This window comes from Eulemur rufifrons, chromosome 1 (assembly GCF_041146395.1).
Source record: "Eulemur rufifrons isolate Redbay chromosome 1, OSU_ERuf_1, whole genome shotgun sequence".
NCBI lineage: Eukaryota > Metazoa > Chordata > Mammalia > Primates > Lemuridae > Eulemur > Eulemur rufifrons.
This window is the reverse complement of record NC_090983.1, coordinates 55,603,880-55,630,424: the sequence shown is the minus strand read 5'-3', so window position 1 is coordinate 55,630,424 and position 26,545 is coordinate 55,603,880. Positions and strand designations below refer to the sequence as shown.

Genomic DNA, 26,545 nt, shown 5'->3' with positions numbered 1-26,545 from the left:
CAGTGGTTCTTCATTCTTGTGAGGCCACAGTTCTCATTTGAGAAGGGTGACAACCTGAACTGTCTTCCCAGGCAAATGTCCATACGCGCGTACGAAACACCTGAGCTGGAGAGAGGCAGGGAGGGCGGACGCAGACTTGGCCTAGATTGGCTCATCGGGTCTTCCCAGAGGTGGAAAATACTTCAGTATTCTCTGCTTTCTTCAGAAAAACTGGTTTCAGTCTTTACAGACAGTAGTATATCCTATACCAGTTTCCAGAAACATGAATGTAAAAGATAGTGTCCCTGACAGCAGGCTATTCCCTGTGCCGTGTAGTGGGGCAGCCCAGGATTAGTGCTGTAGTCATGGAGACCGAGCTCCATGGCCAGCGCGGGGTGAGGCGCCCGTAGGGGGCAGAAGTGCCTTTGAAACCCTCAGTGTGCGCCAGGTTCACGGGTGAGGCACAAGGCAGCGATGGAGGAGGGATTCATTTGGATTAGGTTGGTTATAAAAATTCTCAAAATAATAGTGGCTCAAACGTGGAAGTTTATTGTCTCCCATGTCACATTCAGAGGTGGTCGGTCTGAGGCAGGCCTGGCCCAGTGCAGTGTCAGAGACCTTGGCTACCTCTTGTAGCTCTGCTGGGTGTGGTTTCCATTCCCAAGCTCATGACATGGTCTCAGATGGTGGCTGGAGCCACAGCCATCCCATCTTCGTTCCAGCCAGAAAAAAAGAAGGGCATCCCGCCTTCCTTTGGGGACCCTTTGAAGAAGTTTCGCCCAGCACCGTGGGTGACTTACATCCTCTGGCCAGTGAGAGGTCTCATGGCCACGCCCAGCTGAAGGGGGCTGGGCAATGACATCTTTATTGCAAGCCACCATGTGCCCAGCTAACCCCCCCACACCCCCCTGCCGTCACTGCAGAGCAAGGAGAGTCGCTGGTGAGGGACAGTGAGCAGCCAGCCGGAGCCCACAGGGCAGCCCCTCAGTTTGCCTGAGATTTGAGGGAACTGGAAGAGGCACTTCAGGCAAGGGGTGCTGGGGAGAGGGGTGGAGGGTTTCTGAGGGGTGACATTAGCTATGAAGAGTTATTCAGGCAGAGAAGAGACCATGCAAAGTTAGGAAAAGTCATAGGTGTTGGGAGCGCACAGGGCTGGGTCCTGTGTGCCGGGCTGGGAGTTTGAGCTTTGGCTTAAACACTGCAGTCGTGCAGACTCCACGGGGCGAAGCCTGGCCCAGCAGCCTGGAGCCCATGGTGCTAACTGCCTTGAGTCTGGGATGGTACCTTTACCTTTTCCCTGCTAATGTTTGTTCCCGTTTTATGTTTAGTCCATTAATAAATATGCTTACCTGGGAACAGCTTAGCTTAGCTCATTTCCTGAAAATTCTAAAGACCAAGAAACAGCCTTGTGGCCTCTTCCTCATTTGGGAGGCTGGGAGGCACCCACTGAAGCTCAGAGAAGGCTCTGCCGTGGCCGTCCGAGCGTTGCTGCTCAGGACCGTGGCACGGATGTGAGGCCTAAAGGCTGCGGGGACTGCAGTCTTGCCGTGGAAGTCCTGATCCCACTCTTAAGGGAATTACCTCTCTCATTTGAAAAAAAAAAAAAAAAACAAGAAGGGATGGGTTCTACCCTAGCTCTTACAGTAGGAAAGCCCTAGATGTTATAGCCTCCAACAGTCTGTTCAGTCTGTTGGCTATAGGTACATTTTATTAGAAAATAAAATACATCTTATTCCAACTATTTCTTTGTCAAAGGTTTTTTTCTGGAGTGACACTGTATATATATATTTTTTATCTTTTTTTTATTTCAGCATATTATGGGGGTACAAAAGTTTAGGTTATGTATGTTGCCCTTGTCCCCTCCCCTCCCAGTCAGAGCTTCAAGCGTGTCCATCCCTGAGACGGTGCGCATCACGCTCATTATGTATGTGCACACCCATCCCCTCCCCCCCCCCACATCTGCCCGATTATATTATTCCTACATGTGCTCTTAGGTGTTGATCCGTGAAACCAATTTGATGGTGAGTACATGTGGTGCTTGTTTTTCCTTCTTGGGATACTTCACTTAGTAGAATGGGTTCCAGCTCTCTCCAGGATAATACAAGAGGTGCTAGATCACCACTGTTTCTTATAGCTGAGTAGTACTCCATGGTATACATATACCACATTTTATTAATCCACTCATGTATTCATGGGCACTTGGGTTGTTTCCACATCTTTGCAATTGTGGAGTGACACTATATTTTAAAACAGTTACCTTTTAAGGAAGGTGAAGGCCTCCCTTTTAATTATCTGACCATCCAGCCAGGGTTTCAACCCTGTCTGCACTTAGCATCGCCTCAATTAGAATAATTAGGATTCCTGGGCTCTTGGTGTTTTTTAAAAACTTCCCAGGGGAAGGAGGTGAGAGCCACTGAACAAACACTGGCATTTCTTCCTCTTGGCTGATAATTGAGTCAGATAACTGAGTCCACAACTGGGGGAGGTAATAAGGCCACAGGAAGGTCATTGTCCACCAAGATATTGGCTATTTACTTTGAACACTTAGCAAAGTGCACAGGTTACAGGAGGGATTCTTTTATCTCTGATATTTTTTGCATTAGGTCTAGGAAGAACAATTTCCAGCATGGCTAACCAAAGTGTTCTGGCGTATCGACCCAATTGATTAATAAAAGAATTAATGGGGAATTAACGCCACAGCCAATTATTTAAGCACTAGAACAGCAGGTCAGTGGAAGGGCAAAGTGGGACCCACTCCCAGGCTGGTGTCCCCCTAGGAGCTGGGGGGAGGGTGAGGCTGCTCACAAGGGTGCAGCCCGCTGCTGAGGTCCAGGACAGAGTCCCCTGCCAAAGAGCAGCAGTGAGAAGTGTGGACACCGCTGGCTCTCCAGGGAGTCATGTGAACAGGATGGGTCTCTGGTCACTCTTCGCCAGTGCAAAGGAAACGTGAGAAACTCCACACTGTCCGCTGGTGGAGATGGGCCTCAGGGACTTTCAGGGGTATCAGAGTTGAAGCCACACCGTATTCTCTGGCAATAAATATAAGCCCACACTCCAGGACGGCCACTGGGGCTTGGGATAATGACAGTAGCCAACATTTCTTAAGTGCTCTCTCTTCACGGGGTGAGTAATGAGGCGAGGAGACAGAGCCAGCCGGCTGTGTGCAAAGCCCTTCACAGGACAATCTGCCTGGCGACCAAGAGGTAGCAAACTAGTCCCCCCAGACAGGTTTCCTTTGAATTATATTAAGGTATATATTAAGATGTATATATATACCTGTATATATTAAGATGTGACTTAATTGCCAACATGCAAAAAGCAGAAGTTTGTTTCTTATCTTTTCTTAGAGACAGGTTCTCCCTCTGTCACAGCTCACTGCAGCCTTGACCTGCTGGGCTTCAGCGATCCTCCCGCCTCGGCCACTCAAAGCATTGGGATCACAGGTGTGAGCCATCGCGCCCAGCCTTCAACAGTTTTCACGTAAATGCAGATTTCTGATTTCTCTTGAAAAACCATCACAAGATCTGGCGACACATCAGTCCCACAGGGAAGCAAGAGCCTCCTTGAGTATGTCCCTGTTCCCCACAGCCCCGCCCCCGCGGACATCAGCACGCTGAGGCTGGGGAAGGGGAGGGTGGCTGGAAACCAAGGCTTCCTTGCTGTCAGGGGATCCAGAGCCCATGGAGAACAAGGTCCTTCATGAACTTCATTCTTTGGGATCCAGTGGATCCTGGTGGAACAGGCACCAATGCTGGCATTTGAGATTTGAAGCAGTCACTTAGACCAGTAGTTCCCAACCTATGTGGCATCAGGGGCCGGTTTCATGGAAGGCAATTTTTCCATGGACCTGGGGGTGGTGTGGGGGGAGCATTGCACATTACATTTATTGTGCACTTTATTTCTATTATTATTACATTGTAGTAGATAATGAAATAATTACACAACTCACCATAATGCAGAGTCTAATGCCAGCGCTGATCTGACGGGAAGCGGAGCTCAGGGAGTGATGGGAGCCATGTGGAGCGACTGTAAATACAGATAAAACTCACCTGCCGCTCACCTCCTGCTGTGCCACCGGTTCCTAATAGGTGTAAATTCTCTGAGAGGGAAAATAGGTCCCCGAACAACGACTGGAACAGTAATAGGAATTTTAGCTTCACCAGCCTTTTTTCCTGAAGCCATATTCTGGGTCCCCAAACCCATTTCTTATTTACCTTAACAACTCTATTAGAATTTATCATCAATTCTCCTTTCTGGGGACCAAGGAGTTGATAGTAAGAGCTCATGAATCCCTGAATAGCTTTCTTGCCCTCCACTCTCCACTGCCGCCCTTCCTGGTGAGAGGCCTGTGTTTGCCCAGCTCTGGGCAGGCTAGCCTGGTTTGAGACTGGCACTAAGTCTGCCTGAGTTGGGCACACTGGCTCAAGCTTATAATCCCAGCAACTCTGAAGGCTTGAGGCCGGAGGATCACTTCAGCCCAGGAGTTTGAGGTCAACCTGGGCAACATAGCACGACCCCATCTCTACCAAAAATAAAAATTGAAATTAGCCAGGCATGATGGTGTGCCCCTGTAGTCCTACCTACTCAGAAGGCTGAGATGGGAGAATCCCTTAAGCCCAGGAGTTCCAGGTTATTGTGAGCTGGGATTGTGCCACTGTGCGACTGCACTCCAGCCTGGGTGACAGAGCCAAACCCCATTTCTATATTTACAAAAAAAAAAAAAAGTCTGCCAAGGTTGGGGCAAACATCTTCAAGAAGTACTTGCATTGTAGAGGCTGAGGGCAAGGTTACCAGAACTTAATTCTTACACATTTGTGTATTGCCAGAATTTTTAAAAACACATTTGAATTACTTTGTAATCAGCAAAAACCATAAGGTTGTTTCCATAAAGCCTTATTCCATCTGGGTCTTCTGAAGCCTTTGACTTCAGTCCGTCCTGGACTGCCCAGCCTGGGGTGGGGCTGCCGGCCATGGCCCCAGCAGCATCGCAAAGGCCTGTGCTATGACTGGTCGCATATGGAGGGAGCTGCCATTAAGAAATCCCTAACACTGGTCCTAGATTAGAATTACCAGTGACGTGTCCCTTAATAGACTTGCACAATGACTGATTTGTAATGTTATGTTTGTTAGTTTGGCCAGAAATGTCCCTGTGCAGTTCAGACAGCTCTACCAAGAGGACAGCCCAGAGACATGGTGGCAAGAGTCCACACTGTGCCTAGGCATTATTTTGGCCTTTATAGCTCCAGAAGTAACGTTAGCTGTCAGGTATATGAAGTACACATGGTTCCAACATTGACTCCTTTGATATCAGTAACTAAACATCTGGTGTGCTGCCTGGCAGTGAGGAACAGAAATATTGGAGCAAACATCTGTCTTGTCAGGGAGCTGAATAAAAGCAGGAAGAAATAGGCTTCTGTTGCATGAGTTCAGGAGCTCAGAGCTCATTCTGATTTTAATGAACGAGACATTTACTCACTTTGGTCGTTGCCAAGGATTTTTCTTTTCCCAGAATGACCAGAGATAAAAAGGGCATGAAACTTAAGAGACAATGAAATTCATTTTTTCCAAATTCAGACGTCTGTATTGAAAAAAAATAGTTGCATTGGATAAGGCTAAAGTAGTTTCCTTTACAAAAAAACTTTAATGAGAAAAAGGAATCAATTTAAAGAGAAGCGTGGGGCTGATAGCAGGTGCCAGGCGCCGCGGGGGCGAGTTTTCCCATCAACTGCCTCGGGCATGCCAGCAAGCAGGTGCGCACTGGTATCTCAGACCGAGGATCCCGTTCACACAGCCGGCAAGCTTTGCGGTAGGAGCTGGATCTAGGTAGGTCTGTCCGGTCTCAGCCTCAGTTCTGTCTCCACACGGCGGTGCCACTGCTCCCTGCAGTTTTTTTGGAACATCCACCTTTGTCCAGGGCCTCGCGTCCAACCGCTGCCCACGTGGAGTGGGGTCAGGGCCAAGGAGGGCTCACGAGCGCGGCCCGCAGTGCGCGCCTATGGCCACCAGGTGGCGCCGCGAGCCTGGGAAAGCCGCGCCCCGTCGGACGACGCGGGGTCTCCAGGCCGGGCTCGCAGGGCCCCTGGGCGGGGCCGGGGCGTCGCGGGAGCAGCCCCGAAGGTGGGGGCGCTTTGTGTTCTTTGGAAGAGGGCTCTGGTTCCCAGCCTTTCCACTGCAGGCCTAGTGTGGATGGGCGGGGCATGCAGAAGAGCCTGGTGCATTCACCAGGAGTCCCTCCCTTTCCAATAAAATGTTAAAGCAAATCTAGCAACCTGAGGACGGTTAAAGCTGAAAGCCCCTTCAGGTGGCTGTGATACCTTGAGATGCTTCCAGGAGGTGTCAGGTCTGAGGACCTCGTTGGGGCGGTGCAGGGGCTTCCCTCCGCCCCTGCCCCAGCTCCGCGAGGCCTCGCTCCCGAGGTGAGGACCTGGCCCAGGTGAGGACCTGGCCCAGGTGAGGACCTGGCCGTGAGCGCCACACACACCCCTCCCCCCGCCCCCCACCGCCCGGGGGCAGAGCAGGACTTCTCTCGGATGCGGAAAATTCCCACTTCACAGCGAGGCCCAAGGGCACCAAAGTGGGGCAGCTGGGTTGGGGCCCAGGTGTCTCTGAATCCAAAGGCTTCCACGACCCCGCCTATAACCAGCCATTTGATCTAGTGTAGGAGTGTACGGGACGGAATGGCGCAGAGGCAGGATAACTTCCAGCTGGGGAGCCAGTATCGGGCTTTAAATGTTGGACAGAAGTTCTCTTAGGTGGCAGAGTGGAAGAGCACTGCAGGCCAAGGGAACAGCACCTGTATGTAGCACGCAGTGCTTGTGGAACGACAGACACATCGCTCTGGTGGCTGGAGTGTGAAGGGTGAAGTCTGGAGCGGCATCTGCTGCCAAAGAGGGGGAGGCAGGGCCAGATCTTGCAAGGCCTTGAATGCCGCGCTAAGGAACTTAGTACTGCCCTGGGGAGCTGAAAAAGGGGTGTTTTTTGTTTGGCGCAGGGGAGTAGTCAGGGAGCTTGCCCTTTAAAGATCAGTTGTCCGAAAAACCTCCCTTTTAGCAAGCAGAAGCCTGCGCAAATGATATATGATATGGAGCAGAGATTCAAAAACCAGACCAAGCTGGAAGTACTGGCAGCTTCCCTCAGAGCAGAAGGGAAAAGGCAGGACATCCTTGAGGAAGGCGGCCGTAGTCACCCCGGAGCTGGGTGGCGTGGGAAGAACCTGGGGAGTCCACCTTATTCTTCCAGAACTTAGCCCAGAGCAGTGAGTGCTTCAATCCACACTTCCTCCCCACCCCCAACACCCTGCTCTGGATGTGGCTGAGGGAGCAGCTTAAATGCCCCAGTCACTGAGATGTCTGGGAAGAGCCAAACGCTGGTTGGGGTGAGACCACGTCTTCTCAGGCTCCTGTCCAGCCAAGAGGACCCTTTCAACCTGGGCTCGGAGAAGCAACCATGGACTAGCGCTTCTCAACCCTGGTTGCTTTTAAAAAGTACTGATGCCTGTGGATCAGAGAAAGCAGATAGGGGACCCTGGAGATCCCCTCTCTCAATTCTTCATTTTATAGGTGAAAAAAGTGAAATCCAGAAAGGTTAAATGACTCTCCATCGGGCACACAGCTAGTGGGTGGGAGAGCTGGGGCCTAGTACCCCGGAGGAGATGGGAGCCACGCATGTGCGCGGCCGCACCTGTGCCTGGTGGGGCGGGCCGGGGGCGAGGGGGCCGAGAGCTGCACGCAGGGGGCAAGCGCAAGGTCCTGCTCCGAGCACTTGGAAGGCGTCCACTTTATCTTTATCAGAATTTAAAATGCCAGTGGTTTTGTTTTTTCAGCAGTAAGACAGTGTAGTCCTCAGGACTCTTGGTTGTGGTGAGAACCCAAGCTGATCCTGCTTAGTCAAATGGTGGCCATCTAATGGCAGGCTTCTGGGGGCGCTTCCACCGTGGGAGGGGGCCACACGCCTGGGCTTCAGCTGTCTTCCTGGGTGCGGAGCATCTTTCTGCCCCTGCAGACTGACAGAGGAGCAGATGCACAGTGGACCAGTGAGGAGAGAAAGGGCTACAATGTGACCTTTGAGGAGGGGAGACCGCCTCAGGGGTTACACCCATCTGTCGTCACTCCTTGGTGGCAGGGACCATGTCTGGTTCAAAGGTCTCTCCAGCACCAAGCACACCCCGGCTCACAGCAGGCACTGAACATCTGCTGAATGAAGGGACATCAGGTGAGTGCAGTTCATGGGTGAATGCTCGGTTAGGGTATGAGGGTAGCAGTGTCTGGTGCTTGGTGGGCGCTCACTGGAGTTCCCTGCCCCCACCGGGGCCATGTCCCACTCTAGACCCTGGACCCTCCACAGGGACTTGAGCGGGAGGGGCATGTCACTGCGGGAGCGGGGTTAGATGTTTCCACCACATCCCCCCAGCGCCCCCACGGAGGCGCGCTGTCTGTGGCGGTGCCGCTCGCTGACCACGTGCTACCGCAGGCGAGGGCTGCTCTGCAAGGGCTTCGCCTTCTTCAGTTCGCCATCGACTGGGGGCATAAAAGCAAAGTTGTTTTAAAAATAGAATTTGGTCCTTGATGAATAGTGGGCTCCAACTTGCACTCTGACTACATTTTACAAGCTTCACTCAGAGCCAGAGAGCACTACTTGTATTTTTCCCCAAGTAGGTCTTGGATCCACAGTGTCTAAGCACAAACTTTCCCAAATTTCCCAATACAATTGATTTTCTGTTAAGAAAATTAAGTATCTCGTTAAATAACCTTATAAATCCCAAAAAGCTGTATCAAACATGATCTGTGGAAGTCAAATGTAACTTCTTTCTTAGATATTGCATCTTAAATTGAGGACTTTGCCCTGCCATTACTTTGGTCACTTTAAAGGTTTCTGAATAGTGGTTTGAGGATTTTAATCTCTCAAACACAAGAAAATTATAAGAAAATGATAATCTTGACATTTTAAAACTTCTGAGTACTCATTTTGTTACTTTTATTTTAAAAAAATGATGCTGATGAATTATAGAATTCGAGATGTCTAATCCAATTGAGTTTTGGCGTCAGCCAGGCCTGAGTTAGGCCTGAGTTAAACCCCAGCTCTGCTACTTCACTATTTGAGCAAACAACTTAATCTCTCTAAAAGCACCGCCCCCCTTTTTCTGCCTACAAAATGGGGCATAATGGTAGGGTTGTTGTGGAGGATTCAAGAAAATGTAGATTACAGTGCCTGGGATACTCTGGGATACTGTAAGTGTTCAAGAAATTGTTCTTGTTATTTTTTCCTTAAACACAAACCCCAGCTCAAGTGAAATGTTTTTGTTTTCTCCATCCTTTTTTTTTTTTTAGACACAGTCTTGCTCTGTCGCCCAGGCTAGAGCGCAGTGTTGCCAATCATAGCTCCTGCAACCTCAAACTCCTGGGCTCAAGCGATCCTCTTGCTTCAGTGTCTGAGTAGCTGGAACTGTAGGCTTGCCACCACCCCAGGCTAATTTTTTTCTATTTTTTATAGAGCCGAGGTCTAGCTCTTGCTCAGGCTGATCTTGAACTCTTAAACTGAAGCCATCCTCTGGCCTCAGACTACCAGAGTGCTAGGATTACAGGCGTGAGCCACTGCTTCCCACCTTGTTTTCTCCATCTTTGAAATTCAAAGCCAAAGTCCCTGGCAGAGTTATGGGAAAAGAGAACCTGAAATAGTTAACTGGGTCTAAAGTAATTATCTTGGTGTTTTTCCTAGCATCTTTTTGACTTAAAAACTTCAATCTGAAATACTCTATTTTCTTCAGTATCAACCCAATAAACCAAGCAGAGTAAATTCCCAAGTAGGGGTATGGTGTTGAGCTGGACTGAGACTGGGTGACGGTTTGGGTTTGCTCTTCTTTTTAGGGATGGTCCCCCAGGGGGTTCCATCCGGAGCCTGGGGGTCTGTTACTAAGGTGGAGCTGCAAGACTCCAGGGATTCCTCTAGAGTAGAGGTTTTCGGCTGAGTTCTTTAGGCTCCCACCCCATGCATTCCAAAATCTGGCAAAGGTCATAAACCACAAAGCAGCTATGTATTTGCATGGAGACATCCTTTAAAAAGTGCAAGCGGCTTACAGGTAAAACTGGATTGTTTTGTCATGCAAATTCCTGAGGGTGACAGAAATATAAGTACCTCCTGTGCAGCTGATTTGGGGCAATATGACTCAACTCTAGCAAGGAATGACATGGGCTATGACATGTCTTAAGGACCAGGGTGCCTCCCCCTTACCTCTCCTCATCTCCCACGACTACAGATTGACATGGACAGAACGTAAAACGCAAGCAACCTGGATGCCCTGGACACCACAGGGATGGGAGCTGTCTTGGAGTTACCAAGCTCAGTTTGGATTTTGCACGATTGAGAAACAAACCTTTCTTTTTGGGGTTGATTTGTTACCACAGTTTCCATAGTTTATCCTATTTATTACACGATTCCACACTTAGATGGGGAAAAAACCCACAAAGATTTCATATTTCTTGGAAAAAACGATGAAACAACAAAAACCCCTAGCCTTTCATAAAACAGTCTGGGCTAGGCACCTGGGAAAGTACATGAAGAGAATTTGGATGCTCAGCTTTCTATAAATTTTAGTAAATGGTATTTACAAAAATTAATTAAACAACCTATGTATGATGAGTTCTATCAGAAAAGGCTAAAAGACACACAGAATAGCAATTTTAACCTATTATATTTCTTGTAGAGACCAGGATCAGGCTTAATTTTGTGGTAATAGCAAATTACAGCTATCAATGTTTCCATCATGATTTTATCCAACTCTATGACCCAGGGAAGGTCCTAGTGCCAAGATGGTTGGTGTGTGAAACAGGAAAAAGAGCTCTCTGAAATGTTTATATTACAAATTCAAAATGAGTCACTTTGTTGCCACTCCGATCTATCTTGCAGTGCCAGCCCACTCCATAAATGGAGGAGTGCTATTCCTTCTCCTAATGTAGCACTGGGACTCTCCCAGGGTGATTCTGCATATTTTCCAGATTTTGGTTTCTGAATATGGCTTATTCCAGAGATATGGGGAGGAGTTAAATTTATATAATGAATCTTCCCATGGAGCATGAAACTTGGCTTAAGCAATTTCCATGATCATTATTAGTAGAATGAACATCTTCCACACCTGCAACTGGAAAGTCTATTACTTTTTCTAAGTCTTCCTCACAAATAAGCCAAGTTAATATTAAAGGTTACTATTTTATTGTATAATTTTTAAAAATCTGCAAAGTATAAGAGAAACACCTTAAATGGCATTTTAAGCATATATTCCCTTAAAGTTTATTTCAATCTCAAAGAAACTACAAAGCACATATACTTTTGGTCACGTGTAAGGATAAGTATGTTTGAATACTAAAATGCTATTGATACAAGACAAAAATAAAAAAAACTCTGCCCATGTTGTTTAAGTATAAAGCTTCTCGTCATACCAACTTGGTTACTATATGGCTAATTCTGCGTCTAGAATAATGCATGATTTCATAATGCCCTGGTCATTCTTCCAAGCTCAATTTTAAAAAACCTTTTACTAAAACCTATGCATGTATATATTCTATGCCTCTGGGAAGGAAGCTCACAGGAATTAAACTTATAAAAATATTCCTACTGAAGTTAAAATTCATTGTCAAAGTGAAACATTAATAAATTTTCTGTTACATTAGTCCAGAAACTACCATGGTGTTATTTAATACGGTGCTGTGAACATGAACAATCTAGAGATCCAAATAGCATCCCTAAAGTCAAGAAAAATGGGCAGAGATCTGGAAACAGAGACCAGTTAGGTCTTCAGCCCACAACAGCCATGTGCCCCCTGGATGGATGTGCAAACTCCCACAATAGCTGCACATACTGTCGGGGGGGGGGGGGGGCGGGGAAGGAGGCATTCAGAGCGCCTGCTTATGTCACAGTGACAGGCAGGGCTCACACTGAGCACTTCCACACAGGCCAAAACCAGTAATGCTTCCAAACCAGGTGGTAGGTGGCTGCTTCCTGGAGTCTCCTGAGCAACCCCCCCCCCCCCCGCCCACGGCTCCTACCCATTCCTCAGAACCAGCCCCCCAGCCCCAGCACACACACTGACCCTGCAATAGGGGCCAGTTGAGCCTATCTTCTTCTCCGCTGCGGCGCTTGTTGTTTGACCAGAGCCCAGGCCATATCCACTGGAAACACTTCTGGATCCCACTCTTAGGGTGGAGGCATGTGAGACAGGTGCTATTAGAAACAGTTTACAGCTGAGGAAAATAAGCCTCAGAAAGATTAGTGATTTCCCTAAGGTCACAGACCATTAAGTAACAAAGCTGGTAGGCAAAGCTAGGTCTGACTTCCAAACCTACACTTTCTCCACTTTTCATCCTTCTCCTTAAAAAGTTATGACTTTGGTCATTAGCAGACAGAGAGTGATGTTCTAGGAAGCAATATAACATCATTTGAAACACCCAAATTGTGACTAAAATTAAGAACAAATTATCCATGCTCATTCTTTGGATCCAGTAATTTTAGTATCCAAGTTTGATGTCTGTCATATTCTAGAAATAAGACCTTAGTATCTCCCTGACATACCACATATTCAATTGAGAACAGGTGGGATGTTGGTATATGGTTTATACGAACAGCCCAAGGTCTTTCAAACTAAAATGGACCACAAACTTAAAATTTTAAACGTAATTACATACATTTAAAAATCCAAGTTAGAATCACTTGTGCAGTCTGGATTACTCATTTGTGATCTGGCAGAGAGCCATGGATAATTTTGTCAGTCTTAGAGGACTCAAATTCAGGGGCCATATATTGATAACTAGTGAAGTTTCTACAAAGCTCCAGGCTTCCTTTTGAAGATGCTGACTTACTAGGGTCAGCTTTGCAATTTTATTTTTTTCCCCTTAGAGACCAACTGGTACCACCAGTGGAAGAGGAGCCAGGATATACCTTCTGTGCTCAAGACAGTGGGCCGAGGTTAGGTGAGCTGATGTCTGTAAATTAGGCAGTATGAGTTAGCTCACTGATGGACCTGATCCTTGACTTACAAAGGGAAGGAAAAACAGATGTGAGAACAGAAAAAGCCTTCCGACTCACTCTCCATCTTACCTAGAATGAGTCTGGGGCAGAACCCCACTCTCAAATGACAGCCACCAAGGCTTGGCTCAGATGGCATGCCTGATCTAATACTTGAAGAATTCAGGTTTACTCTTTTAAAGTGACAATCATGTTTGTAGCTATATGTCTCTGTCACCTTTCAAGAGTCATGATAACTCACTAAACCACGTTTATAATAAACCAAGATGTTAACATGGCCTCAAAAGATAATAGAGACAAAAGCTGCCAAAGTGACTCTGAAATTACTTAGCAATGGGTACCAATTTCCCATGTGAGGGTACAAGTAAATTATTCCATTTGGATTAATTAGGCCTCTTGGACATGCTTGGGTTACTGGTATTTTATTCAAAATCTGTAATTCTTCTTTAGAAAAACTTTGGCAGACAGACATAGAACTCTGTCTGATACATCTCCTATGCATCTTTGATTCTAAAATGGTTACCTAAACCCAGGTCAAGGAAGCATATGGCTTGTTTACCTCCTTTTCTGCATTTTGACACTAGCAGTAACTCATTCATTTGAAAATAATACGGTGAAGCAGTGATCTAGGTCTATATTACTTATTCAACCTCACGTTAGATTTCGATGTCTGCTTCATGCCTCACCAAAATTTTAAACAAAACTGGGCATTTTCATTTAATTCAGGACTTTAAATAAAGTTACTTTATAAACAGTACTTTCTGATTCATAAAGATGAAAACTCCAATAACAAAACCAAAAAGTTGTGGGTAGCACCAAAAACACTCAATCAGTGCTAACATTTCGTTACCATGTCAGTATTTTTTATATGATTTCTTTTTTTTTTTTTTTTTTTTTAGGAAGAGTCTTGCTCTGTCACCCTGGCTAGAGTGCAGTAGCATCATCATAGCTCACTGCAACCTCAAACTCCTGGGGCTCAAGCCTCCCAAGTAGCTGGGACTACAGGTGTGCGCCACCACATCCAGCTAATTTTTTTCTACTTTTGGTAGAGATGGGGGTCTCACTCTTGCTCAGGCTGGTCTCGAAATGACCTCAAGCCATCCTCCTGTCTTGGTCTCCCAGAGTGCTAGGATAACAGGTGTGAGCCACCGTGCCTGGCCGGATTTCTATCTTAACCTACAGAGGAAAAGGTATAGCCCTTAAGCCACTCCTGATAGCACTAAGTGTTACTTACCCAGGATTAGCCTTGATAATGGTTATTAGATTTAACTTAACAGCTTGAAAACATTTTATTATTGTCTACTTAAAGAATTTATTCAGCTGATGTTTAAGTAAAAGAGCTAAGTTACTTAATATCCTAAATCTTGAAAGCTCCCTTTGAATATAATTTTCATAGTCTTTACATTTTAAGTCATTGTTTATTACTGTTTTGGCTACATTCTCTACAATTTCAGCAGCATCTTAAAGAGACAATGTGTCTATGTACAATGAAAAAACAAAATGGCTTGGAACATCAGAAATAAGAGCCACAGTTTAACTGTACAGTATTAAGGAGAATCTGTTGTAAGTATAGCCTCCATTTTCTGCAACATGGACAACTTACATGTAAGTATCAACATTATGAATGTGACAATAAAGAAAAAAATTCTTACAGGAGTAAAATACAGCATCCTGAAAAATATTGGTTTCTACCATACAAGGCAGTTTAGAAAATGTTTCACATTTTAACAAATCTGTACAAACCACAAGAAACTTGTTTATGGGACCATCATCCCACCTTGCTGATAAGAACCTTCTAGAAATGTACAATAACCATGAACAATTTATAAATCTAGTATCTATGTGCTCCACAGCCCTAGAACCCAGGAAACTGATTTAAAGAACTCAGTATGTCCACTTTGGACCATTTTTACATGCCTTGATTGTTAATGAATGCCTGCTTTTAATATCTCTCTATAATGTACAGTCAACTTGCACCTTTCAAGGTCATTCGATTTTTAGCAAAGAAGCAACATCATTTAGCAGCAATTAAAGCGCCTTCAAGAAGACTTAAAAAAAATACAATATCCAATTAGAAAAGCCATATTTTTAAACATTTGTACAAGAATAAGCTGCTGAAACTTAGTAAATGAAATATATGACATCTGTACAACAATTTACAATAGCGCTAGAAGGGAATTTATCATTATCCTGCATAGAACTGGTCTGCATTTGGTTATATCCTGTCACCTGTTTTGATGAAAAAGGCCTGGTAACAAAAGAAAAATATCTGTTAACGATTCTAACGTATTGAAAACACTGGCGATATTACAATTTAGTGAATTCAACCGATTTCAAAACAAGCAGCCCATTTTGTTACAGGTGTAGTATCTGGAAATAATAGCTCTCCCTTTAATATAACCAGTGAGAAAAACGGACATGTGATTTCGAGGTACAACTTGGTAAAAGCCAGAATAGGCAAATGACAAAGCCTAACTTTGTCCAAAGATTCTAACTCTCACATTCTATTACTATAAAACACAACTGTCACTGTCATTCAGTTCTTACTTTGGTTTCAGCAGATTAACTGCCAAATGCTGAAGAATGTATCCAGGCACTGTAGTTCTTGTGTTAGAAATATGTCTCATATTTTTTCCATGTGTTTTTAAATAATGAAAAACTACCCTTCATATTAGAACTCTCTAGTAACAACCAAATGTATTTAAGTATTATAAACGTTATGTACAGTGTTCCCCCAAATAAACAAAAAAATTTTTTCTTCCATCTTAGCATGGTATTCCTGTTTTGTGCAACAGGCAGTCATCCTTCACTGCTCAAGGTTATAGTCAGAAGTGTACATTTATTCATTGTCCATGATCCACTCTCATACAAATGACACTATGAAGAACTACAGTTCACAAACAGTTCTTAACCATGTCCTGTGTAAAAAAAGAAAACAAAAAACACTCAAATGCTCTCAAACTCAAGTGTGCATCTGGAAGCAATTCAAAGATACTATGCCAATCTTGCAGGCAAGTCAGTAAGTAATTATGCTTGAAGAAGGGGGTGTAGGGGATGCTGTCAGCCCAGCCAGGTGTAAGTTCCCTGAAGAATTTGATCTTCTCATGTGTGGGAGAAGGTATGGGTCATTTGCCAGCTGGTGCACATCAAACCGATCTTCTTTTCGGTATGCCAAACAGCGTCTTATAAAAGCCTTAAAAAAAAAAAAAAAAAAAAAAGACAATGAACACTATCTAGGTGATGGGCACCCTTACAACCCTGACTTAGCATAACAAAATCGATACATGTACCCCCATAATATTTCGAAATTAAAAAAAAAAGGAAGAAAGAAAAAGTTAGCAATTAAAATAATCTTTTTCTCTTCTAAATATCAACTGAATCCTATAGAAGGATGGACATATTTAAGACAGTAAGTAGATATCATCTGACTGGAGTTCAAACTTTAAAAAAATAAATTTTCTCTGGCAATAAAATTCTCACTTCAAATTCTACTCTCTTTTATTCTCTCTCTAGCCTCTAGTGGTTTACTATATAGTCTAAATGACTATTGCTACTATTTGAACTTACTGCTGGACAGTTGTATTTGTTACAAAATTCTGAAGACTTCTTTTTGTAGCATTTTTCTTCTGCTAAACAATCCTCCCATCCCCAACCCATTTTGTTATCATTCCAGTTTGGCCAAAGGGTAAGATGCCATTTTTAGCCATAATATTTTTCCTACAGAGCATAAAGACTTTCATTACAGGAAGACAACACTGAAGTGACACTTCTATTAGGGTTTTTGTTTCCTAGGTTAATCCTGTACATCATTACACTTTTGAAAAAGCTAACACAATATAACCACTTTTTTTCTCAAACTAGTTTTACATAGCCTTTCCTTGAGAACAGCCTTTTACAAAAAGTCTTTACTGAGGTATAACACATTTTCAGAAAAGCACACAAATCATAAGTGCGCATCACAAAGTAAATATATCCATCTACCTGGGCAAACAGATCAAGAAAAAGAACCCCCTAACCCTCCTCATGCCCTCTTCCAGGCACTGGCTGTCCCCAGCTGAACCTGGGTACCCTCTATCCTGACTTCTAACACCATAGTTGAGTTTTGCTTATTCTGAATTTTATGTTCATAAAGTTATAGATAGAGTATGTTTCCTTTGCCTGGCTTCTTTTGCTCAATATTTTATTTGTGAGGTTCATCCATTTTTTTGCAACAGATATTCTCAAGGGATAACTGATAATTGTCTCCCTTTCTTATTGCTGACACTAGAAGTAACATTAACTTGTCTTGAAATTCCTGACACATAGATTAAAACATTGGCAGGAAAAAAACTACAACTAAGTTACATACTGCTAAACAGAAGTTTAATCATGTTAAAAAGTAACTATTTTGCACCTTCTACGCTTTGAAATTCATTAGAAGTAATTTCTTCTCTAAAAATATCCAGCTCTTCTTATCTTTTTACCACAGTCAGCTTACTATTTATCCAGAGTGTATCTGATCCCTTAGAGGTCGTATCTTTTTTAGTCTTTAATAAAAAACCAAACCAAAACAAAAAAACTCTCAGTTCAAGAGCAGCTTAAACAAGAACTAGACCCCATCTCTACAAAAAAATAGAAAAATTAGCCAGACGTTGTGGTGTGCGCTTGTAGTCCCAGCTATTCAGGAGACCGAGGCAGGTGGACTGCTTGAGCCCAGGAGTTTGAGGTTGCAATGAGCTGTGATCACACCACTGCTCTCTAGCCAAGGTGACAGAGCAAGACTCTGTCTCAAAAAACAAAACAAAACAAGTCTCAGAGACTTTAAAAATGATTAAGACAGAAGAACTGATATGTTCAAGTCAAAGTTTGAGGGGAAGAGAGGTTAAGAGGTCTGCAATAAGTAAAAGTACTTAAGATGCCCACACCGGATCAGGGAAAGTACCTGGCAATGGTGATTTCTGTGAGGACAAGAGATTAAAACAAATAAACAAACATGTGGAACCCTCATTCCCCTAACCCTTCCTAAATTCCACATATCAAAAAAAGTGATTGTGGCACCTATAAAGAGCCTGAGGATGGAACTACAGATGGTTAAATGGCACTCCTCTTTGACATACTCCACTTACTCCTGGCCATTTTTGTCAGTATTAAAAAAATAAATGGACAGGGCTTGGCAGCTCATGCCTGTAATCCTACCACTCTGGGAAGCTGAGGTGGGAGGATCGCTTGAGCTCAGGAGTTCAAGACCAGCCTGAGCAAGAGTGAGACCCCATTTCTACTAAAAATAGAAAAATTAGCCAGGAGTGGTGGTGTGCACCAGTAGTCCCAGTTACTTGGGAGGCTTGCTTGAGCCCAGGAGTTTGAGGTTGCTGTGAGCAAGGCTGACGCCATTGGCACTCTAGCCCAGGTGACAGTGAGAAAGACTATGTCTTCAAAAAATGGATCTTGGTCTTATTAAATTCATTTAGTTTCTGTCCTCACTTGTAGACAGAAAGAAAACAACAAAAGATTTAAATGCTAGCACTGCTAAGATCTTTTTAAAGGAGTCATATTTACCATATGAAAATAATTCATTATGCTTTAAAATAAGAATATTACATTTATCTTTTTAATTGTCAAAATCTTCTATCATTCAAATTACTTGCAAGAAAACAATAAAGATGCAAGGGACAAAAGGGAATGTTAGACAGTTCTAGTAAACATTCTTAGGAGATTAACTACACAAAACCCAGCACATTTTCAATTATGAGGGCTACTGTGATTTCAAACATCTAGCAGTACTTATCTAAACTATGTAATACTAGTAGAATATAGGAACTATATAGTGATGGTTATGACTTATTGTTATGGCCTGAATTATTTGCACCAGGAAAAACAGGAGCTTCATGGGTTTGGTCTTATGAATTTCACAAGGTTTAAAAAAGAGAAGACTCCAACAGGGAGTCACAGAGAAAGGAGCTTTGAGACATAGGAGAAATAAAAATACATATATGAAAAGCTAATAGAATGAAGTGGGAAGATACATAATAAGCACCACAAAAGTTTTGCTCTAATTAGAAATAGCTATTTCCTATAATTTTATTATATAAACATATGGATTAGAATTGGATTATTGGATGTATATGGATTATATTGCATTAGCTCTCAAGAGCTAGTGCAAAAGCAGCACAGAGGTCAAGGATTTGGACTTTGGAGTCTGGCAGGAATAGATACTTGTGAGCTACAGCTCTGCTACTACTAGCTGGTATGATTCTAAACAAGGTACTTTTGCTGTGACTTGGCTGGTTTTCTACTTTATAAAATGTAAGTAACAAAAGTACCCACACCTGATAAGGTTGTTAGAAGATAATGTATATAAAAGTGCTAAATAAATAGTTACATAGTTTTTATTATTACTTTCATTATTTCTTAAATACTTAAATATCTCAGTATTAACATAAGGTGATATAAAACATAAAGGTAATGATGGGCTCAGATCTTGCAATTTTCCCTAATTTTCAAAGCAAGCTGATGAGCATAATCAACAACCACCATATTTGGGTGTTTAAAAGATGAAAACTCTCGAAATCAGAGGCTGATGCAGCTCCTTTTCCAGAACAAATCACCAGGCCCTGCAAGACAGATCCCTTGCAGTGCTTATTCCTGTGACTTTACTTACTGGTATTCACTGTAAGTACAACTGATGAAAGAAAAGTTACTTCACAAAACTTATTTACATAAATTTAATACCTTGGCTTCACTGCTTACAACTGGTTTTACAGGGAACTGGACTTCGGTGGCTTTTAATATTGTATTTTCTTGAAGAATGTCTTGTTGGGATTGATTGTGACCAAACGGCTAAAAAACAAAAAGTTGAAAAATTTATCTCACAAAATATTTAAAAAGAGAGCATCAATAAATCCCCCAAACCCAAAATACAAATGATTTATGTTCTAAACTCTTGTCCTCAATTATTTGGAAACTGAGATGCATTCTCATAGAAAGATTATAATTGATAGCAGGCCTAGAAAACCCATCTAATCAATCTTCAACATAGATTTAAACACTGTAAGAAGCGAAGAAAATAATGCTGTTGCAGTATAATTAAGATAAAATAAAAAACATAAAAAAGTAAAACTTTATTCTAAATGTACAAAAAATGAAGTCTGATTAGAGAAGAGATGAAGAAACAATGAGAATGTCTGTGAAAGTTCCAAAGAATAAAATATTTGTGTATGACACACTATCTTAAGGAGCTCTGGATTTGGAGTCAGGAGATGTGGCTTTGGTCTAAACCTGCTGTGAATTCCCAGACAAGTCTCTTAATCTCTACTGAATAGGGTATCCTTTCCCCAGTGCGTATTTTTGTCTGCTTTGTTGAAGATCAGTTGGTTATATCTATATGATTTTATTTCTTATTCTGCTTTATTGAGCTATAGGTCTACTTTATACCAGTACCATGCTGTTTTGGTTACTACAGCCTTGTAGTATAATTTGAAGTTAGGTGATGTAATACCTCCAGATTTTTTTTTTTTTTTCTTGTCTTAGGATTGCTTTGGCTATTTGGGCTTTTTAAAAAAATTCCATGTGAAATTTAGGACTATTTTTTCTAATTCTGTGAAAAATGATGTTGGTATTTTGATGGGAATTGCACTGAATCTGTATGTCACCTTGGGCAGCATGGACATTTTAACAATACTGACTATTCCAATCCATGAGCAGGGACTGCTTTTCCATTTGTTTGTAATGAACAGCATTATTTCTTTCATCAGTGTTTTGTATTTCTCCTTGTGGAGATCCTTTACCTCCTTGGTTAAGTATATTCATTCCCAGGCTGTTTTTTTCTTTCTTTCTTTCTTTTTTTTTTTTTTTTGAGACAGTCTTACTCTGTTGCCCAGGCTAGAGTGAGTGCCATGGTGTCAGCCTAGCTCACAGCAACCTCAAACTCCTGGGCTTAAGCAATCCTACTGCCTCAGCCTTCCAAGTAGCTGGGACTACAGGCATGCGCCACCATGCCCGGCTAATTTTTTTTTTTCTATATATATCTTTAGTTGGCCAGATCATTTCTTTCTATTTTTAGTAGAGACGGGGTCTCGCTCTTGCTCAGGATGGTCTCGAACTCCTGACCTCGAGCGATCCACCTGCCTCGGCCTCCCAGAGTGCTAGGATTACAGGCGTGAGCCACCGCGCCCGGCCTGTTCTTTTCTTTTCTTTTTTTGCAGCTATTGTAAATGGTATTGAGTTCTTGATTTGACTTTCAGCTTCAGTGGGTTTTATTAGTAGACAGAAAATTCTGTTTTGTGTATGTTTATTTTGTATCCTGAGACTTTACTCAATTTATCAATTCTAGGAGTCTTTTAAACAAGTCTTTAGGATTCTCTAAATATAAGATCATATCATTGGCAAACAGGGATAATTTGACCTCCTCTTTTACAATTTGGATGCCCTTTATTTCCCTGGCCTGATTGCTATAGCTAGGACTTCCACTACTACATTGAATAGAAGTGGTGACAGTGGACTCCTTGTCTTGTTCCAGTTCTTAGGAGGAATGCTTTCAACTCTACCCCACTAAGGATGATGTTGGCTGTGGGGTTGTCATATATGGCTTCTATTATTTTGAGGTATGTTCCTTCTATGCCAAGTTTTTATCATGAACAGGTGCTGGATTTTACCAAATGCTTTTTCTGCATCTATTGAGATTATCATATGGTTTTTAATTCTGTTAATATGGTGAATCACATTTATTGATTTGCATATGATGAACCATCCTGACATCCCTGGGATGAAACTCACTTGATTGTGGTGAATTGCTTGCTTTTTTTTTTTTTGGTATTTTTATATGTACCGTTGGATCCGATTTGACAGTATTTTGTTGAGGATTTTTACATCTATATTCATGAGGAATATTGGTCTGTAGTTTTATTTTTGTTGTGTCCTTTCTTGGCTTTGGTATCAGGGTGATACTGGCTTCGCTGAATTAGTTCAGTACTTGATGTTATGGAACAGTTTCAGTAGGACAGGTACCAGTTCTTCTTTATAGGTCTGGTAGAATTTGGTTGTGAATCCATCTGGTTCTGGGCTTTTTCTTGTTGGAAGATTTTTATTACTAATTCTATCTCACTGTTCATTATTGGTCTCTTTTGGATTTCTATTTCTTCCTGATTCAAGCTTGGGAGGTTGTGTATTTCCAAAAATTTACCCATTTTCCCTAGATTTTCTAGTTTGTGTGTATGGAAGTATTCACAGTAGTCTTGGATGATCTTTCATATTTCTGTGGTATCAATTGTAATGTTTGCTTTCTCATTTCTAATTGAGCTTATCTGATTCCTCTCACTTCTTTCCTTGGTTAATCTAGCCAGTGCTCTATCGATTTTATTTTTTCAAAAACCCAACTTTTTGCTTTGTTGATCCTTTGTATTGTCTTTTTGGTTTCAGTTTTGTTTAGTTCTGCTGTGTTCTGTTATTTCTTGTCTTCTGCTAGCTTTGGGTTTGGTTTGATCTTGTTTTGCTAGTTCCTTGAGATGTGACATTAGGTTGTAAATTTGTGACCTTTCTGTCTTTTTGATGTAGGTATGCATTTAGTGCTATGAACTTCCCTCTTAGCACTGCTTTTGCTGTATCCCCTAGATTTTGGTAGCTTGTGTCATCATTGTCACTCAATTCAAAACATTTTTTTGATTTCCATCTTGATTTTGTTGTTGACCCAAAGATTGTTCAGCAGCAGGTTTGTTTAACTTCCATGTATTGTATAGTTTTGAGAGTTCCTCTTGGAATTATTTCTAGTATTATTCTACTGTGGTCTGAGAAGATACACAGTATGATTTTATTTTTTAAAAATCTGGCCAGGCGTGGTGGCTCACGCCTGTAATCCTAGCACTCTGGGAGGCTGAGGCAAGTGGATCATTTGAGCTCAGGAGTTCGAGACCAGCCTGAGCAAGAGCGAGACCCCCATCTCTACCAAAAAAAAAAAAAAAAAAAAAAAGAAAGAAATTAGCTGGACAATTAAAAATATATAGAAAAAAATTAGCCGGGCATGGTGGCACATGCCTGTAAGTCCCAGCTATGTAGGAGCCTGAGGCAATAGGATTGCTCAAGCCCAGGAGTTTGAGGTTGCTGTTAGCTAGGCTGATGCCACGGCACTCTAGCCCAATCAACAGAGTGAGACATGGTTAAAATAAATAAATAAATAAAATAAAATTAAATTAAATTAAAATAAATTGCTGAGACTTGTTTTGTGGCTGGACATATGGTCTATCTTAGAAACTGTTTCATGTGCTGATGCGAAGAATGTATATTCTGCAGTTTTGGGGTAGAATGTTCTGTAAATGTCTGTTAGGTCCATTTGTTCTAGAGTCCCATTTAAGTCCACTGTTTCTTTGTTGATTTTCTGCCTCAATGATCTGTCTAGTTCTGTCAGTGGAGTGCTGAAGTCCCCCTACTATTATTATAAGGTTAAGTATGAAGTGTCCAATTTCCTTAAGTACTAAGTTTGACAGTTGATATCTATGACATTTCACTTTGACACTTCTAGTTTTATTTTACTTGTGAAGGTACAGCCTCAATTTTCCAAACGCAGGTTTTGGCTTGTGATTATCTTTTATTTTTTTTTTAGAGCAATTTTTGTGAAGCCACGGATAAGTAAGAAATTTGTGTTATTTTTGAATATGAGTTTCATCATGGAACCAATGTAGGGCAAACAGCTCGAAATACCAAGGCAGTGTTTGGGAAGGATATGGCTAAGGAACACAGTAGATAGATGGTTTGAGAAGTTCCATTCTGGTGATTTTAATCTTGAAAATGAACCACATCGGTGACCACAGACCAAGGTGGATGATGATAAGATGAAAGCTGCAGTGGAAGTGAATCCACCTCAACCTATGAGTGAATTAGTAGCAAGGTTTGATGTTACTATTTCAACAATATTAGACCACTTGAAACACATCAGCAAGGTAAAGAAGCTGGATAGATGGGTTCTACATGAATTAAACAAGCATTGGAAGAGAAATCGTCTCAAAGCTTGCCTTTCTTTGTTGTCACGACATAAATGCAAACCATTTCTATACCATATTGTTACATGTGATTAAAAAGGATTCTTTTTGACAATTATTCGACACAATGGTTGGATAAAGATGAAGTGCCAAAACACAGCCCCAAACCAAATATTCATCAAAAAAAGCTAATGGTGTCTGGTGGTTCAGTGCTGGTATTATCCACTAAAGCTTCATGAAAACCTGGTCAATCCATTACAGCGGATGTCTACTGCAACCAATTGGATGAAATGATGAGGATGCTTATGATTAAGCACCCAAGATTGGTCAATAGAGACAGGCCAATCCTCTTGCAAGACAATGCTTGACCACATGTCGCACAAACAATGTTGCTCAAACTACAGAAGCTGGACTTGGAAACTCTCTGTCATCTACAGTATTCACCAGCCCTTAGACCAACTGATTACCACTTCTTCCAGGCTTTGGACCACTTCTTGCAAGAAAAAATATTGAATTCTCAACAAGCTGTGGAAAACGCCTTTGGTGATTTCATCACCACTCGCTCTCCAGGCTTCTTCACTGCTGGCATAAACAAGATACTTGGCAAAACTGTGTTGATAATTCAGGTGCACACTTTGATCAATTGTACTGCTTCTTGTTTGAGATATAGTAATAATAAAGTATACTTTTGATTTGAAACCAGACATTTCATATTTGATAACCTTTTGCTGTTTATTTCTCAGGTATAGGAGTATTTGTTTTACGCATCTGTGAGGTCCAGGTTCATAAAACTGTGTTAGGTGCATATATATTTAGGATTGTTATATCCTCTTGTTGAATTGATCTATTTATCATTACATATGACCACCTTTGTCTTTTTTTACTGTTGTTAATTTAAAGTCTATTTTATGTGATATAAAAATAGCTACTCCTGGCTTGCTTTTGGTTTCCATTTGAAACCAAATATTCCAGTGGAATATTTTTTCCACTCTTTTACCTTGAGTCTATAAGACTCTTGAGTTAATTGAATTTTGTGGAGACAGCAGATATTTAGGTTTTGTTTTTTAATCCATTCCATCAATCCATCTGTTTTAATTGAGGTATTTACACTATTTACATTCAATGTTAATACTGATATGTCAAATACTATTTCAGTCATCATGTTGACTATTACCTAGTTGCTTTTTATTCTCCCTTGTGTTACTGTTTTATAGGAACTGTGAGTTTTTGAGTGTTTTTACACTGGAGAGTATCAACCGTTCTTTTCTGTGTTTATAGCACTTCTGAGCATTTCTTGTAGGACAGGTCTAGTGGACAAATTCCCTCAGTGTTTGCTTGTCTGGGAAAAATTTTATTTCTCCTTCGTTTATGAAACTTAGCTTTGCAGGATACAAAATTCTTGGCTGACAGTTACTCTGTTTAAGAAGACTAAAGACTAAAAATCTTGTAAGATTTTCCTGAGAAGTCTGCTGTTAGTCTGATGGGTTTTCCTTTGTAAGTTACAAGTCTTACAGCTTGTAGGATTTTCTCCCTCACTTTAACTTTGGCCAGACTGGTGACTATGTGCTTGGTGACGTTGAAACTAAGTTTGATGGCATTTCCCTGAGGAGGCACAGGAGGAAACTATGCCCAGGCCAAACTATGTGGGGTTGGGGGTGGTTGTGTATTAGAGGAAGTGGAAAGAATGGAGGATAAGGAAAACTGTTTGACTCCAGAATTCCTAATAGTAAAAAATGTTAGTATGTTAACAGATAGTTACTAATTTTCCTTTAAAAAAAAAGAGAGAGACAGCAAAGCAGGCCAAATAAACTAGTGTTTATTTGGTGGTTATTACAATTCTGATCCATGGAAATTTTAGGAAAAAATAGAGAGGCAGCGTAGCATTCCTTGGAAGGATTGAAATTTACTTCAAATTAGTAAAATTGTGCATTTAAGAGGGGAAAATTAAACTTTATTAATCTCTATACATTTGAAGTTAGTGTAACTTACCTTTCTACCATAAAGACACTGAAAGAAGATTACTCCAACTGACCACACATCAACTTTGTTGGAAATCTTTGGTGGTTCTTTTCCAACTACAAAACACTCAGGAGGTAAATACCTATAGTTTTGAGAGGGGGAGGGGAAATGGAAAGGTTACTACTGACAATATATAACTTAAAACCTTCTAAATGTAAAATCTTAGAACACTCATTTCACATATATGTAAACTTTAGGACTTTCATCAATTAAAACCATCAATTAAATTTCTGAAGCATTTATATTCTTTTATCATTTAACTTGAGCCAAAATGTACAACCTTATGATAAAACATATCTATAAATATATATCTACAGAAAAAAAATTACCATTAGAGATTACAATGGTCTAATATGAGTAAGTAGCTAATAAGGTATAAGAATTCCTCTCCCATCCCCCTTAACCACTGTTCAAAAGGTAGGCAGTTCTTTCTAAAATATACATCTGATCATGTAGTTCTTTTGTTTAAATAACCTCAACAGCACTTACTGCCAACAAGACCTCACACCTTCTGTTTGTAACATAAGATCCATCCTAATCTAGCAACCACATAAATTTCCAAAATCTGAACTATTTCTCTCACCCCG

The 26,545-nt window shown here is 41.8% G+C and overlaps 1 protein-coding gene across 2 annotated transcripts in view; it reads right to left on the bottom strand.

The window, feature by feature from the left end:
* Positions 1-15,211: 15,211 nt before the first annotated feature.
* The window catches only part of TLK1 (tousled like kinase 1), a 140,544-nt gene continuing 129,210 nt past the window's right edge, over positions 15,212-26,545 (bottom strand). For both annotated transcript variants that reach the window (XM_069493987.1, XM_069494075.1), the window contains 3 exons: positions 25,929-26,040; positions 19,702-19,809; positions 15,212-16,186 (listed from right to left, as the gene is read on the bottom strand). In XM_069493987.1, the coding sequence (XP_069350088.1) occupies positions 16,010-16,186; positions 19,702-19,809; positions 25,929-26,040 (397 nt within the window). In that variant the 3' untranslated portion in view covers positions 15,212-16,009. The remainder of the gene's footprint in view (positions 16,187-19,701; positions 19,810-25,928; positions 26,041-26,545) is intronic.